The sequence below is a fragment of the Pangasianodon hypophthalmus genome, chromosome 19 (assembly GCF_027358585.1).
Source record: "Pangasianodon hypophthalmus isolate fPanHyp1 chromosome 19, fPanHyp1.pri, whole genome shotgun sequence".
Lineage (NCBI taxonomy): Eukaryota > Metazoa > Chordata > Actinopteri > Siluriformes > Pangasiidae > Pangasianodon > Pangasianodon hypophthalmus.
This window is the reverse complement of record NC_069728.1, coordinates 20391845-20407646: the sequence shown is the minus strand read 5'-3', so window position 1 is coordinate 20407646 and position 15802 is coordinate 20391845. Positions and strand designations below refer to the sequence as shown.

At 41.1% G+C, this 15802-nt stretch overlaps 2 protein-coding genes across 3 annotated transcripts in view; both read right to left on the bottom strand.

Annotated features, from left to right (window-relative positions):
* Positions 1 to 787: 787 nt before the first annotated feature.
* On the bottom strand, positions 788 to 2739 carry LOC113523909 (uncharacterized). Its single transcript, XM_053242248.1, has 4 exons — positions 2694 to 2739; positions 2263 to 2595; positions 1791 to 2132; positions 788 to 1623 (listed from the first exon to the last, which is right to left on the bottom strand). Exons 1-4 carry the CDS (start codon positions 2731 to 2733, stop codon positions 1499 to 1501), a joined length of 840 nt encoding a protein of 279 aa, XP_053098223.1. The 5' UTR covers positions 2734 to 2739; the 3' UTR covers positions 788 to 1498.
* Positions 2740 to 15537: 12798 nt separating this feature from the next.
* LOC117599688 (immunoglobulin alpha-2 heavy chain-like) overlaps positions 15538 to 15802 on the bottom strand; it is a 31114-nt gene continuing 30849 nt past the window's right edge. For both annotated transcript variants that reach the window (XM_053241961.1, XM_053241960.1), the window contains exon 4: positions 15538 to 15736. In XM_053241961.1, the coding sequence (XP_053097936.1) occupies positions 15594 to 15736 (143 nt within the window). In that variant the 3' untranslated portion in view covers positions 15538 to 15593. The remainder of the gene's footprint in view (positions 15737 to 15802) is intronic.

Genomic DNA, 15802 nt, shown 5'->3' with positions numbered 1-15802 from the left:
TCGAACCACAGCTCCCAGAATACAGCGTGGCCTACAAACATGTCCACCAAGGACTACAACACACCGCCATCACAAATACTCTCACGTTCACCCGATTACTGATTGCACACACCTGGACTCAACCACCGCAGCCACGTTCACAGTATATAAGCACTCACAGTTCACACACATATACACACACACCTTTGCGAAGTATATGCTCTGTGTTTTTCACTAGTTGTTACCAAACCTTTGATTGTTTGCCTTGCTCTTGCCAAGCCTAGTTTAGGTGCCTGACTTTTGCCTGCATCTTGACCCTGACCTTGAATCATGTTCTTGTTTTGATTGCCTGGATTAATAAAAAACGGTCAAACTGCACTTGCATCCTTCGTCTGCAAACCTGACGAAGAGAAAGTCTACACAGAGAGTAACCTGAGGTCAGGATCAAACCAGGGACCCTGAAGCTGTGAGGCAGCATCATTGCTGCACTTACTGTCCTATACAAATGACTTCACACTTATGGCATGTTGTAGATTTCATTAAAGAGGCGAAATGTAAATTTCGTTAGAAATTAAATACAATCTAATTTTTTTAATGTAGTGTAAATTCAGTATTCCAAATTTAATTTCTAAAAACATGGAATGGGAAAAGAAATTGGTATAATTAGGTATACAATTACTTAAGGTAAAAACCAACTTTATGTTCTGTTTCCTGCTGGTTTAAGTTAAAAAGCTGTATTCTACATATTATTGTAGAATCACAGATCCAGATGTACAGGCTAGTGCAAAAAGGACTACTCCATTATACATTGCCTTTAAATTTTATTTAAACAAATTTTAATTACACTGAATAATAGACAAGATATAAAACAGCAAATATATTAAAGAATAACTTCATATCACAGTTAAACCAAAGTCATTCCACTATACAGCCAACATAAGCAATGAGTAATATTAAAACAGTGATGGGTTCGGGAGCATGTGTGAGGTAAATAAAATGAGTTTGCTAGTTATACAAAATATTAATTTTTTATTAAAAAATGCAACACGAAGCAGTATAGCACATGTAAACATTTGTAAATCAAAGCACATTTCCTATGATTTAAGCATACAGCAGGTAAATAAAGTGCATAAAAAACTAGAATTTGTTTTGTCTCATACATCTTTGAGACCAAATACAGATGTGCATTACAAGTACTTGTGCTACATTATTTTGAACATTAGAACATGAAATATTTTGAAACAGTTACTTGATATATAGGTATATGGGAACATTACAAAATACTGGTTCATGGAGATGATGATATGGTCTCGGGTGGTGTCTAAAAGAAGTATTTTGAGTCTTTGTAGGCCGAGACTGAGAAAAGACCATACAGAATTTCAGCAACAAGTTTATGCTTATTCAAGTTTATTCGAGTTTATGACAGGACTCAGACAGGTCTCAAGCATCACAACACTAATTAAAACTAACACATTGTTTTCTCCTTAGCTCAAGATTCATTCCCTTTGTCTTTGAATATTTAATTTGATCTTAATTTTAAAATGATGTGGACTATTGTAAAGATAATGAGCATGATGGCAAGAACTCCAACTCTAAAAACTGAGAGCAAGAGCAGCACATGTGTCTGATCAGTACAACTGTAACCTGTATGGGGGAAAAAGTAATTTTAAACAAGTCAGAACTGAACTTTACAATAGCGTATACAGAAGCCAGGTAAAATAATATGCATTTCTTGATATTACAGTGAATTCATAGCTAAAACTTGCTTTAAAATTAAAGTGTAATTGGATAGAAGTTTTAGAAAATCTTACCTACTACTTTAACTTCAGTTCCATTGCTAAAGAGGATTTGTCCACACGCGGCCACAGCACAGTAGAATGTTCCATTATCAGAGGTTGTGAGCTTCCTCTTGGGGAGAGTGTAGACACAGCTCTGTGTAGGAGAACCAGCCTCAGAGCTCTTCTTACACTCATCACTGCCGTCTCCATGAGTGTAAATGATTCCTGGATGAGATTCTCTTGAGCTGTGTCTGAACCAGTACATACTCTGTTCTTCACAGCTTGAAGTGAAGGCTTGAACTGAACACTGGAGTGTGAGCGACTCTCTGTTCTCCATCACTGTTACAGTCGGAGGATGCCGTTTCATCTCCTTAGCTTTAACATCAATTAGTAAAAATAAAACTATAAATAAGGAGTGGTGTAAAATTAAATATAATTCTGGCTAAAGTGTTGATCTGGAATTAGTTTGAGTTCAGGAGCAGGTTATCAGAGTAAAACTGTTTACCTTCAACAACCAAAAGGGTTCCAGATCTGAAGTGTAGTGAAGATACCAGCCATTCTGCACAGAAATATGTTCCTGTATCCTCTTCTTTGATTTCTTTAATGTTAAGATTAAACAATTTTTCATGACTAATCCTGAAACGTCCATCACCAAATCCTGCACCAGGTCTTATTGTCTTCTCCATCTGTCGCACCACGAATTGAGGCAATTTTCCAAAACTCTGTTTGAACCAAACTAAATTAGTTTTGTTACCGGACAAGTCATCACATTTTATAGTTACAGTTTCTCCACGCTTTACTTTTTGAACTTGAAGCTCCTTGATGTCAGAAGTTTTCACTGAAACAAAAACAGTGTTTCAGGTTTAATGATGTTATTAAATAAAGTAAATATTTAGTGAAAGTACTATAGATTCAAATATTCAAAATGTAGCTCACCTGATGTTAAGAAAGAAAGAGCGACAAAGAGTGTGATCATCGTTCCTGCTCAGACAAAGTGATAGTGAGGTAATGAACTTGTGTGTTCAGTAGAAAACCAGGTTCAGAATCGCCCCTGATTGGTTGGTTTGAAGCTGTGGACTGATTTGATTGGTCCAATAGCTGTAATGAGATGTAAAGTCTCAGTAAAAAAGGCTGTATATAGTCTTCAAATAGTTGTGATGAGAAATGAAGCAGCACTACATCAGCACTTTCAGCTGCAGTGAACTTGTTAAAATGTTTAAAGAACTGAGGAGGGAGTTTAAATCCAGATTCAGTGATGTGATGTCATACAAGGAGATTTTCAACTTCACTGATAAGCCCTGAATAGTTGAACTACAGGTAATTGTGTGTGTTTTTTTTAAATCAGAATCATGCTCCCTTCTGAGCAATCCTACTCTATTTCTCACAATATTATATCTTGAGACCCTGACAAGGATAAAGCATTTACTCCCAAGTGAACGTTCTTTGTCCTGTGAGCTTCATATCTCTCACTCCTGCAACTTTTCTTTTGGGTTCAGCAGGATTCCAGTCCGAATGCAACCTCTAGTTTACAACCACAAGCTGTAAATATAATGTGTGGGCAGGAAAGACAACTCGTGTCTACTTGGCCTTGTCTCTTTGTATTGCCTGCATATTGGGATAAACTTTATGTAGTCCACTGTTAGTGTAAGGTGGGAAAGGAGAGGTGTACTTTCACAGCACTGGAGCAGTTTGGCTCAGCATCAGCCTCCATGGCTAAAAATCTTCTTACATGAGTGTAGCAACCTTACAGGTTTGGACAGAAATGAGGAAGCAGGTGGCAGGCTTGGGAACAACTCAGAGGCATTTTATTCTCCAATTTTTCATGTTTGCTTTCAGCAGTTTATTTTATTTGCATGCACACGCACGCACGCACGAGGCTCTGTGCTGGATAGCTCGCTCGCTCGCTCGCTCTCTCGCTCTCTCTCTCTCGAGGTGCTTGTCTCTCTCCTTTTTATCCTCACCCAAGCTCACTGCAACACAGAACACTCGTTAGTAGAATTCCCCGCAGGAGTGCATTCCTTACCACTCACCTTCTCCGGCTCTGCCCTCCATTCCCAAACTGGTGCTCGACCACGCCCTCGCTTCCACAATGAGAATGACTTTTCTTTTGCAGGTTTTCCTGCACAATGACATGCCATCCTTCCAAAAAGTTTTCATCTCTTGAGAAGAAAAGGATGAACCTAATGGCTACCATTTTGCAAACCTGTGTGCATAAAAGTGATGTATGGAACTGTGCAATCAATCCACGGTTCAGAAGGAATTCTTCACTGTAAAGGCAAACCTGTGATTTTTATCCCCATCCCCAAACGAGCCCAGAATCATTGCTGGGTGTGGACTCAATGATTTGAGCAAAATACTCTTAATGCATTTGAATAAGTATTAATGGCTGCAGCAGCGTTCTGTCACATCACAGTTCTTTCACTTTAACAGAAATAGCATTGTGGTTTCAAGCCTCAGCTAGAGACTGAGTGCTTTATCCAGCAGCTCACGCTGACTTATTTTGCGTCACTTCAACAGTCCAAATGTCTTTATTACAATTTCAGGCTAAAAAACAAAAGAGATGAAGCTCATTGATGATGCACTGATAAATATGATATACAAACTGTGCTAGAGACTGTGCTCGGTCGCTGTGAGGACTTGTCCACCTTATGAAAAAAGTTTTAAAAATAGGAAGAAATGGTTTTAAAGAATGCTCTCACACTATGTTTATTAAATGATTAAGCTGTAAAACATGTCTAGACATATGCGTGCAAAACAAAGTGCTGCTGCAGTCCGAGTCCGGCAGTTTCAGCACCTTTGATGTGGTAAAAACCATAATGGCCTCATGCTGGTGTTTGGTTTGAGACGTTTGTCCTCTAGTTTCCATCTCACACCAGAGTGTGTGTCAGGGTTAAAGGAAACAACACTGTGGCTTAAAATGAGAGATATAAACTAAAGAGTTTGATTCTTTCTTTATCAGGACTGTAAGAGATGTGAGACTTTTATAAATCCAGTGGTTCTGACCAAGATGGTGGTGCGGTAGCAGGCAGTGGCCACTTCAGGTCCAGAAATATGGTGCATTTTTACATGAAGTCCATACCACTACCAAAAAGATCGGGACCAGCTGAGCCAGGATTCCTGGCTTAGGCTTGGTGTTTGGCTCTTATAGATGTAGCGGCCCATCCCTCCAGTGTTCACACCTAAACAAACACACACACACATTATGGATAAATGTGACATGCAGACATGTGCTAGCACAGTCCTGTTTTTTAATTTTACATTTTATTTAAACATAAACATTACAATATCATTAACATAACAAACATAAGAAGCAAAAAGCAAAAAAATAATACCGCCTGTAATTTAAATAAAAATGAAAATTCTTAGCAAAGTAATAGATTTCCCGAGCTTCTTGTTTTCTGGAAAGCGTAAACTCTTTAATACAGATATATAATTGCACAGATCTGTGGGTATAAAAGATATGATACAATTTTGAATTGATTTCTGGCAAATCCCAAGAATCAGTGAGTCACTGCACCTGAAATGAGGGCCCGACCATCAATCGTTGAAACTGAAAGGGGGGTTTAACGAGAGGAGTGTGATATGGAGAGCCTTGGACAGGGCAGAATCAGTGAAATTACCTGTCGCTCTGGACTCAATGAAAGCTGTCCTGTACCACAGGAAATGACCCCAGGACTCTGATGGCTGTCCCTCTTCCTGGGATGAGCCCAAAGTGTTATGGGGCTAGGTGATAAGATGTTCAAGAGCGTCGCGCAGGTCCCGCTTGTCCGGGAGGACAATATATGGTGTGGAAAGGAGCCAAGTGTGGAGATGGATCAAAAAGACTCCGCCTAAAATGCAGCCACAAGCCAGAGAGGTTGTGAACCCCATGCCATAATGTTACCTGCTGAGCTAACTCTGCAGTATGGGATTTGTGAGTGTTGCAGTGCTCATGAAACTGGATTGGGGAAACCTCAGAGCCAACGGCTGAACTCAAAAGCACCGCAGCACGGCGGGAAAAACACAACTCAAACTGGCCTTCCTTCTGACTGAACTTAAAGGCACCAAATGAGAGAGAAACAATCTCTAACTTAAGATAGCTGAATATTTGTCTTGGAGTGAGAATTCTCAGTCTATCCTCCTCTTTAGTTTTCTGGCTACTTCCTCTTTAATTCTGAGCTCTCTTTTGTTTCTTTCCCTCAATAATTTATCTCCCTTTCCTTTTCTTTCTAAACCTAAATATTTTATTTCTTTTTTTTCTCTATTTACATATCCAAAATCACAGATCAGAGTAGCGTGGTGCTGCTCTGTTACCTGGCACAGATCTATGCCTGCACGCGGAGTGAGGCAATCGGAGGGCTTATAAAGAGGCGCGGCCAGGTGCTGCACATTTACGCTGATTACCTTCCTGAGATCGCCGTGTTATAAAAGACAGTGCAGGTGGCCGCGGATCTGCCTGAGATGGCACCTGCTGCGTTACATTACCCCCCTCAGGAACGGCTCCCGACGTTCCCATACCAGCTTCCTGGTACCTGCAGAAGTCTCTGATGAGCGCTGGGTCCAGGATGTGCCGAGCTGGGACCCAAGAGCGTTCCTCTGGACCATAACCGTCCCAGTCCACCAAGTACTGGGTGCCCCCCCGATGGTGGTGTGAGTCGCCTCACAGTAAAGGCTGGGGCCCCATTAATAATATGAGGGGGAGGTGGGGATGGGTGGGTGGAAGTCCCCAGAGGGCTGCACAGGAATGGCTTTAGTCGTGAGACATGGAAGGTAGGGTTGATTCTCATAGTGCGGGGAAGTGCTAGGAAGTATGCCACCGGATTGACTCTCCTAAGGATCTTAAAAGGCCCAATGTACCGTGGGGCCAATTTCTTGGACTCTAGCTGCAATGGAAGGTCTCTGGTCACCAGCCACACCCGCTGACCTGGACGAAAAGTTGGGCCCGGATGCCTTTTCCAATTGGCAGCACGGGTACTTCTCTGGGCAGCAGGTTGCAGAGATAATTTGGCTTTCTGCCAGATTATGCGGCATTGGCACACCATGTGTTCCGCTGCAGGAACCTCCACCTCCTGCTCCTGGCACTCAAATGATGACATACCTAGTCAGGAGTGCCAGAGAGTGTTGTGGGCATACTCCACCCACATCAGGTGCTCCACCCAGGAGGAAGGATTGGAGGAAGCCAGGCACCTGAAGGAGAGCTCCAAATCTTGGTTGACTCTCTCGGTTTGGCCATTGGACTCAGGATGGAAACCTGAGGATAAACTAACTGTAGCCCCCAAGAGACGGCAGAAGGCTTTCCAGAATCGGCTGGTAAACTGTGGTCCCCAATCGGAGACCAAGTCCATCTGAAAGCCATGGACCCGGACCACGTGTTGCAGTAGGAGCTTAGCCGTCTCCTTGGCCGAAGGGAGTCTGGGCAAGGGAATGAATTTACAGGCCTTTGAGAACCGATCCACGATGACCAGTATAACTGCCATTCCCCGGGGACGTTTGCAGACCTGTAACGAAGTCCAGTGAAAGGTGGGACCATGGGCGAGAGGGTATGGGGAGGGGATGAAGCAAACCAGATGGGCGAGTATGTGGCTCCTCATTCCGCCCACAGACCTGACAGGCAGCCACATAGGTCCGGACGTCCTTTTCCATATTAGGCCACCAGAAGCGTCGGCGCAAAAACTCCAGGATTCTGGTGACCCCAGGATGCCCTGCAAATGGAGATGTATGACCCCAAGACAGGGCCTGAGGCCGTATGGTCAATGGTACATACAGTTTTCCTGGGGGACCTCCACCTGGGTCCGGCTCCTGACAGAGCGCTGTGCCGATGGCTTCCTCCAGGCCCCAGCGCAAGGGAGCCACTATTCGGGGAGGGGAAATTATAGGCTCATGGCTTGGTTCCCGTGAGGGTATATCCCATTGCCTAGAGAGCGCATCTGGTTTAAGTTTGGACCCTGGCCTATAAGACAAGACAAAGTTAAAATGTGTAAAGAACAAGGACCACCTGGCTTGCCGAGGGTTCAGGCGCTTGGCCTCCTGAATGTAGGACAGATTCTTATGGTCCGTCCAAATAAGGAACTGGTGCTTGGCACCCTCCAGCCAGTGCCTCCACTCCTGCAATGCCAGTTTTACAGCCAGGAGTTCACGGTTCCCAACGTCATAATTCCTCTCAGACGGGGTTAGACGGTGGGAGAAGTATGCGCACGGATGTAATTTCTGGTCTGGCCCTGAATGCTGGGAGAGGATGTCACCCAGTCCTATATCTGAGGCATCGACTTCCACTATGAACTGAGCCTCAGGATCAGGCATGTGCAGCACAGGAGCTGGTGTCAATTTCTTCTTCAGGGTTTCAAAGGCTTGCTGTGCCTCTCTAGTCCACTTAAACCCAGCCTGGGTCTTCTTGGTCATTGCGCTAAGGGGGGCTGCCAGGGTGCTAAAATCCCGAATGAAGTGTCGAAAAAAGTTTGCAAACCCCAGGAAGCGTTGTACCAGCTGGACTGAGGTGGGTTGTGGCCACTGTGTGACTGCCTTTACCTTGTCTGGGTCCATACTAAGTCTCCCTTGGGACACAACAAAGCCCAAGAAGGAGATAGTGGTTACATGAAACTGGGCCTTCTCTAGTTTGACATATAGATGGTTCTGGAGGAGGAGCTGAAGGACCCAGCGCACATGAACCACATGTTCCTCCAGTGAGCTACTAAAAATCAAAATGTCGTCTAGATGGACAAAGGCGTAATGGTTCAGGGTCTCAGAGCCAATGGCTGTATTCAAAATCACTGCAGCACGGCGGGAAAAACACAACTCAAACTGACCTTCCTTCTGGCCGAACTTAAAGGCACCAAATGAGAGAGAAACAATTTCTAACTTAAGATAGCTGAATATTTGTCTCGGAGTGAGGATTCTCAGTCTATCCTCCTCTTTAGATTTCTGGCTACTTCCTCTTTAATTCTGAGCTCTCTTTTGTTTCTTTCCCTCAATAATTTCTCTCCCTTTCCTTTTCTTTCTAAACCTAAATATTTTATTTTATTTTATTTTATTTCTTTTTTTTTCTCTATTTACATATCCAAAATCACCGATCAGAGTAGCGTAGCGCCACGCTACTCTGATCGGTGATTTTGGATATGTTACCTGGCACAGATCTATGTCCTCACACGGAGTGAGGCAATCGGAGAGCTTATAAAGAGGCGCGGCCAGGTGCTGCACATTTACGCTGATTACCTTCCTGAGATCGCTGTGTTATAAAAGCCCGTGCAGGTGGCCGCGGATCTGCCTGGGAAGGCACCTGCCGCATTACACAAAGACAGGAGTGCTACCAACCGGGCCACTGGGAGGCTGAACTCAAGTACAGCACCAACTAAAAACTGATGTGCACAAGGGGCCAACCAAGGGATAAGGCCTAGAGCAATGGGGCTAGGCCTTGGGAAGCAACCTTAGGGAAGAATACCTCCAAAGAGGTTTTATGGGATTAAACAGAGGAATGCAGTCATTACACTCTTTAATTATAACCAGTATACTGAATGTTAATAGCTAATAGTGCATATTAATAGTTTCTTAGTTAGTTTCATATTAATAGTTAGCTCTCTTATTCCTAGAAACATCTTATTCTAATCTGATCCTATAGATTACTGGTGTAAGTTAGTAGAATATGTGAAATATTAAAAAAAACTCATGGACTTGGATTATGGCTCTTGAGGGTCTCATTAAAATGCTGCTGTGGCCTGGGCAGTATGTGAGCTATGCCTGGAGCTATATCTAGTATCCCTTAGATAATATGTAGTATCTCGTATATATGTATTTGGATGGGTTTTTGTGGCCGTTCTTTGTTTCAGCCAATGCTGCTGCATCCAGAGGTCCTAAGGAATTTTTATGGCAGTACTGGCCTAAACCTTAGGAATGAATTTGGTAGTTAGGGTCAACCTGTGGTCCAGTGAGGAGTCCTTCCTCATGTGGATGTGGGCGATGGGGGTCTCTTCCCTGCCCAGTAAGAGGTGTCTGGCAGATGTCTTAGAAGCTTATCTGATGATGTCAGGCATTTGTTTATGTTCATTCACTAAGATCCACTGTCAATGTGGCAAAACTTTCTCTACCCTGGCAGTTAGAGAGGCACACTGTTATGAACTGGGACCTGGAATGCCATCTTAACTGCTGTTCACTACAACTCTCCCCTGCTCAGACTGATCGAAGACCTGAAGTCATTGATCTGGGTGATGTACTGAAAGAGGAACTGCAGGGACAAAACACACACCTCACCTCATCCTTTGACCACTGGCATTTCAGTAAACTATAATTCAATAGTTCCTCTATACTAGATTTAGTGGTTATAAAAGTGATATATTAGTAACACTCAACAGGTTACATAGGAACCTGTCTTTGGGCTGCCAACTCCTCCAGCAGCTTGACAGCTGCCATGGTATTACAGGACTCCTTCATCCTGTAGTGTTTCTCCTTGCTCGCTGTCTAGTTGGTCAGGTATTCAACAACATGCTCTTCTGCTGCTCTGTCAGCCATTTGGTTGATGTCTCAAATGCACACCTGGCCATCTGGCTGGTGACCTTGGGGAACTTGTACCTGCAGTGACACAAATAATATGATTATATTCGCCAATACTGAAAAGACAAGTACAAAATGTCAATATAGGGCACTCACGTTTGATGGAAACAATCCAGATAATTTCAGGGGTTGTGGATGGAATTCGTGGTGGAGGAGATGGAAAAATCTCTCCTCTCTGTCTTCCTCTCTCTGGCCACTCTACCTGTCCAACATCACTGGATGTTAAACCACTGTTAAAGGGGGGGGGGGGGGGGGGGGGAGTTTTTCTAAGTGTCATGATTAAAAAAACATGCAGTTTGTTGTTTTAATACCCTTTTATTATTCATTAGCATACCATTTCCTGCTCCTCTGTAAGGGCCATGATGGCCAACTGCATCGCAGCAGTCTTGTGGTCTTTCAACGCCACCATGATGTACCAGTCCTCGCGCTGCATCCGACCCACCCATTACAAAGAGGTACCAAAAACTGTTAGACCTCTGAAATATGTATAACCTGTTCACTGCTAAACTAATTGCATTGGAAATGAATGTACTGGTTTGAAAAACACTGTTATGTGGCTCACCATCACAGGCCGCTGCAGGTGTTTCAGCATCATGATGGCCTCCAAGTAATACAGCACCAGCAGCTGTTCCTGTCTGGTCAGCTTGTTGCCTAAAATACGGTTGGGGCTGGCGAGCTTCCAGATGACCCCTGGAAGTTATTCTGACCCACGTCCAAGATGGCCAGAGAGTCGCTCGTAGAGAGTTGATTGCCATTTCAACCATTTAAACCCCTTGTAAAGAGTTCATACGTGTGAAGTAAATATCAGGTTTGTAAATGACACTCATATTAAATAAAAACAAATTCCAACCTCTTCCTAGTGAGCTCCTTGCTGACTTGCTTCAAGAAGCATGACTGCATATTTCCCAGGAACAGGATGCAATTTACACTGTCATGGTGAAGGGCTTCATCCTCAAAAGAGAGTTGTGTGCTCCCCCCTGTTAATTCAGGAACCTTAGGGGGAAAAAACAAAATATGCATATCTACGAATTTTAGCCACATCTGTCCTTTTGATTGTGCCAGAATGTGTTTGATGGCCAAGTGTGGCTGATGACTCTGAAACACAAAAATGCCTTTTGTGATATTGTGCAGAATTTTAACCAATGATGACCTTTTGACACTCTTTAGGTAGTTCTGGACAGCCTGCTTGCTGAGCGTGGTGTCAGTCAGATTGTCGAGTCAACTGGCTTTTAATGACATTTCAACCATAGACAGTTGGTACAGTATACAGTGAAACGAAACAATGTTCCTCCAGGACCATGGTGCTACATAAAACAACACAGAACTACATGAGACTACACAGAATTGCATAAAGTGCACGTGTGAAAACATGTGCAAACAGCAAGCCAGGTACAAATTTCCTAAAACAGGACAATAGGCACAGTAAAGGACTTTTCTATATGGATAAAGTGCCATATGTAACAGGTTGTGAAAAAAGCTATAATAGTAAAATGCTGACACCGTGTATTTACTATGATAGAGTATTAGCAGCAAGAGTGCAGGTAGGTCAATACAGTATTTTGTGTATGGTGTTTTAGCAGTAATTTAAGAAAGAAATGTACAAAAAAAATGCAAAGGGATTGGAATGGTGTTCAGTTGAGTATGAGTGTGTGTGTGTGTTAGTCGCATCTCTGAGTATTGAAGAGTCTTATGGTTACACGGTCTGGCCATGAGGGCCTGAATGCTTTGGTACCCTTTGCCAGTTTGCAGAAGGGTGAAGAGTTTGTGTGAGGGATCATTGGGGTCCACAATGCTGGTGGTTTTGCGGATGTAGCGTTTGGTGTAAATGTTGAAGTACTCTCGTACTTGCTCACGCTAACTTACAAACTCCAAGGAGGGAGCTGAGGGAGCCATCACATTAACCTATGTTTTTCAATATTTTTTAACAGGCTGATTTCCTTCCATGTTCAATGTCTTGTTTATTCCCCAGCCAGACCCATTGATACCTGAAGGTGTGAATGAGGGTGGAATTTGAAGTAGACAGGTAGAAAGTGAGTGTGTGTGTGTGTGTGTGTGTGTGAGAGAGAGAGAGAGAGAGACAGCAGACTATTGTGAATTTTATTAAAAACACTAAGAGAAAAGATTGAACTCTGGGACAATTGCCATCTGAAACATAATGACCCTGCAGCACAAACAGCAGTAAGTTACTGTATATGGTGATCATTATGTCCAATGGGAGCCCAAACAGGTGTGAAAAAAAACATCTATTGTTTAGACTAGACTGTTTTTGCCAGACAAACTCTGAGAGGCTGTACATCCAAACACAACTCATGTATGACATTAACTATGTTTTTTGGTGGTAAAATGGGGACAACAAATGTTAATGAAACATGAATGAAGCATTAGTTTGAAAAGATCATTTTTCAAGCTTTAGAATAAAAGTTAAACCAAATTGGGGTCAAATTCAGATGACCTCTGCCCTGTGGAACATGACATAATTCATTGGCTCTTTAAATGGACAGATTTGGTTATATCTACTTCTATTTGGTATTACTGCACATCACTACATGTGCTCTTTACAAGGGGTGTACTCTCTTTTTGCTGGCAGGCCCACAAATGGAGAAATGTGTGTTTTTGGAGTTGAATTCTAGGGAAGTGTAACCAATTGGTAACTCTTTGCAGCTTTTCATCCATTTAACTATACCAGTTCTGGCTCCACTGTAAATGCCACTGTAAATGGTTACTTGTGCTTATTATCTATACCTATACCTATTACCTATATATCCTTGCAAAGCTCTTGGTTCAAGCTTTCAAAATAAAACTTAAACCATGCCTCTATCACACACACAAGTGGAGGTAGGCCTGGTCATCACCACCTCCAGCACCACCAGACTGAACAGAAGTGCTCCCCAGGGATGTCTGCTTAGTCCACGGCTGTTCATACTGCTGACTCATTACTGTGGTGCAAAGTACGTCTCTAATCACATCAAGTTTGCTGATGATACTGCAGTTCAGTAACAATGACAAGTCAGCATACAGGGAGGAGGTGGAGCAGCTTTCATGAGATGATGGCTGACTTCATGTGATTACTCTTCAACAGCTTCTTCAGCTTCTTGAGGAAGTCAGCATACACAACTGCTCTCAACCAACACTAAGCTGGATGAATCAATGATCACTGCACACATTCATTTTATACTCATTCTATGGGACACTTTTTTGTTATTTGTTGCTTCCTGGTACTCTTCTTAGCCAAATGTTTACAGTCAAATATTTTGCACTGCTTCTCCCAAACATTTTTCTTTTCTCTGTATTTTTCTGTCCTGTATATTAAAAAATATCTCTCTCAGGCAGAGCACTTGGTGTTTCTTTCGTATTTGTTGTACTGTATTTAATGTCTGCACTTTTGTAGGTCTGGATGTTTACACACTTGCCTTTTTGCACTTTATATGCTTTTGTGCTGATCTGCCAAGCTAAATTTCTGTGTACTTGTGAATTTGGCAAATAAATTGATTCTGATCTCAAGTTACACTTACAGGTAGTTCACATCAGTTAACAGATATGTAGTTGGCGTGATCAATTTCAAACATGCATGTACAAGAACTATGTGTATATCGTCAAATGATGTGAAATATGGTGCAGAAAGTGAAATGAGAAATATGGAGCTTAACGTGAGAGCCGTTAATAAATGATCCTCATATTTCAAATTATCAGATGCTTAAAGGAGGCCATGTTCGTTGCACTGCATCTTCCTGCATCTCATTCAACAGGAAATGATGCACCACTCATTTCCTCCACTCACACGGTCACCCCATAGGGCCTCGGGTTCTTGTTAAAGTAGGTACAAACAGCACATCAGATTTTCAGACCATCGTGTTTTACACTAAAAAAAAAAATTCACATCATTCAGTTCAAGTTCAAAGTTCAAGTTCAAAGCGTTTATTGTCATGTGCACAGTGAGGAAAAACAAGTTTCCCTGTACAATGAAATTCTTTCTTTGCTGTCCACATTGAATGCCAAGACAAACTGTAAAAATAAAATTGCAGAAGTAGAAATATAGATTATGTATATAGAAATATAGACTATGTACATCTGTGTGTGAGTGTGCAATATTGACTTGTGCAAAACAGTATTATAGTACATGTCGTAACAGTAATGTGTTCACATGTAGCAGTAATATGTAGTATATCAGTAAGTATATAGTTTATCAGTAAGAAATTGTGTGAAAAATTGAGGCCAGTAGTTTGAACCTTTAACCACAGCATGTACAATATCGAGCTGCTCTTTCTTGTACATCTGTTGATTGTAACATCATTTTCAGAAAGTGTAAAATATGATGCAGGCTGTCAGAGTTCTGAGAAATGCAACCAGAGCAGCCTGTTAGATACATTTATCAGACAAATTTATACACATTGCAGAGAAATTAATACACCTTAACTATTTATTAACAAAATCACCTCACCTGCTTTTAATACAGTTTTTGAATGAATTATATATATATATATATATATATATATATATATATATATATATATATATATATATATATATATATATATATCAAATACATTTTTTACAGCTGACAAAATTTATTCAGATACAGTGTCTAAGCAAGACCTCATCCAACTCAAATTTATTTGAGGTAGTTGGATTAAACTGTAGAAACCATAATAACAATAATATTTTTACTTATAAATGCATTATTTGTAAAGAAATCCAAAGATAAGACTTTTGCATGTGTTTATATACAAAGACAGGATAATAATATACAATAAAGCTAATTATATTAAAGTTAATGGGAAATAATGAAAAAACACTGATTCTTACAATATTTAATTTTTATTATAAATTAAATTTTTACAAACTGCAATGACAGTTTCTAATGGCGAAAACATTATGTAATACATTGTAACTGTTTTTTTTTTTTGTTTTTTTTTTTTTTTTGGTTAAATGCACCATTCATGACCAAATAATGTTTGACTAACAGCAATAAATCTTTAGCATCTGGTGCTTTTAAATCTGAATTCATTCATTTCTCTTTATTTTATTTTAACTTGTGCATAAACATCTTCATGGCTCTTGTCTCTGGATGCTCTGGAGGATGAAGGTTTCTTAGCAAAACTCACAGCTGCAAAAGTTATTATTTACTGTATTTTGTAAGGTGATGTCAGTTATAATCCTACATGATCTGTAGACTCGAGGACAGATCTGTATTTATTTAAAGAAAATCAATACACATTATAAAACACTGGATTACCTGATTTGTGTTATTTGGATGGTCGTTGGAAGCCCCTTTATAAAACAATAATAAATATCAGTAACATTTAACTGTAAGTGTTTTTATGATACTGATAAATTAATTTTAAAAATAATAAAAGCAAACAAACCTTTTCTTTGTTTAAGTAAAACTCCAACAAGAACCATGATTACAATAATAGATATTATATTGGACGTTGTTAAAACAACAATCCAATGGTTATTTTCTGAAAAGATAAAGCATCATTTGGATCAGTATCACTATAACTGTCTCTGAGTTTTCAACAGGAATA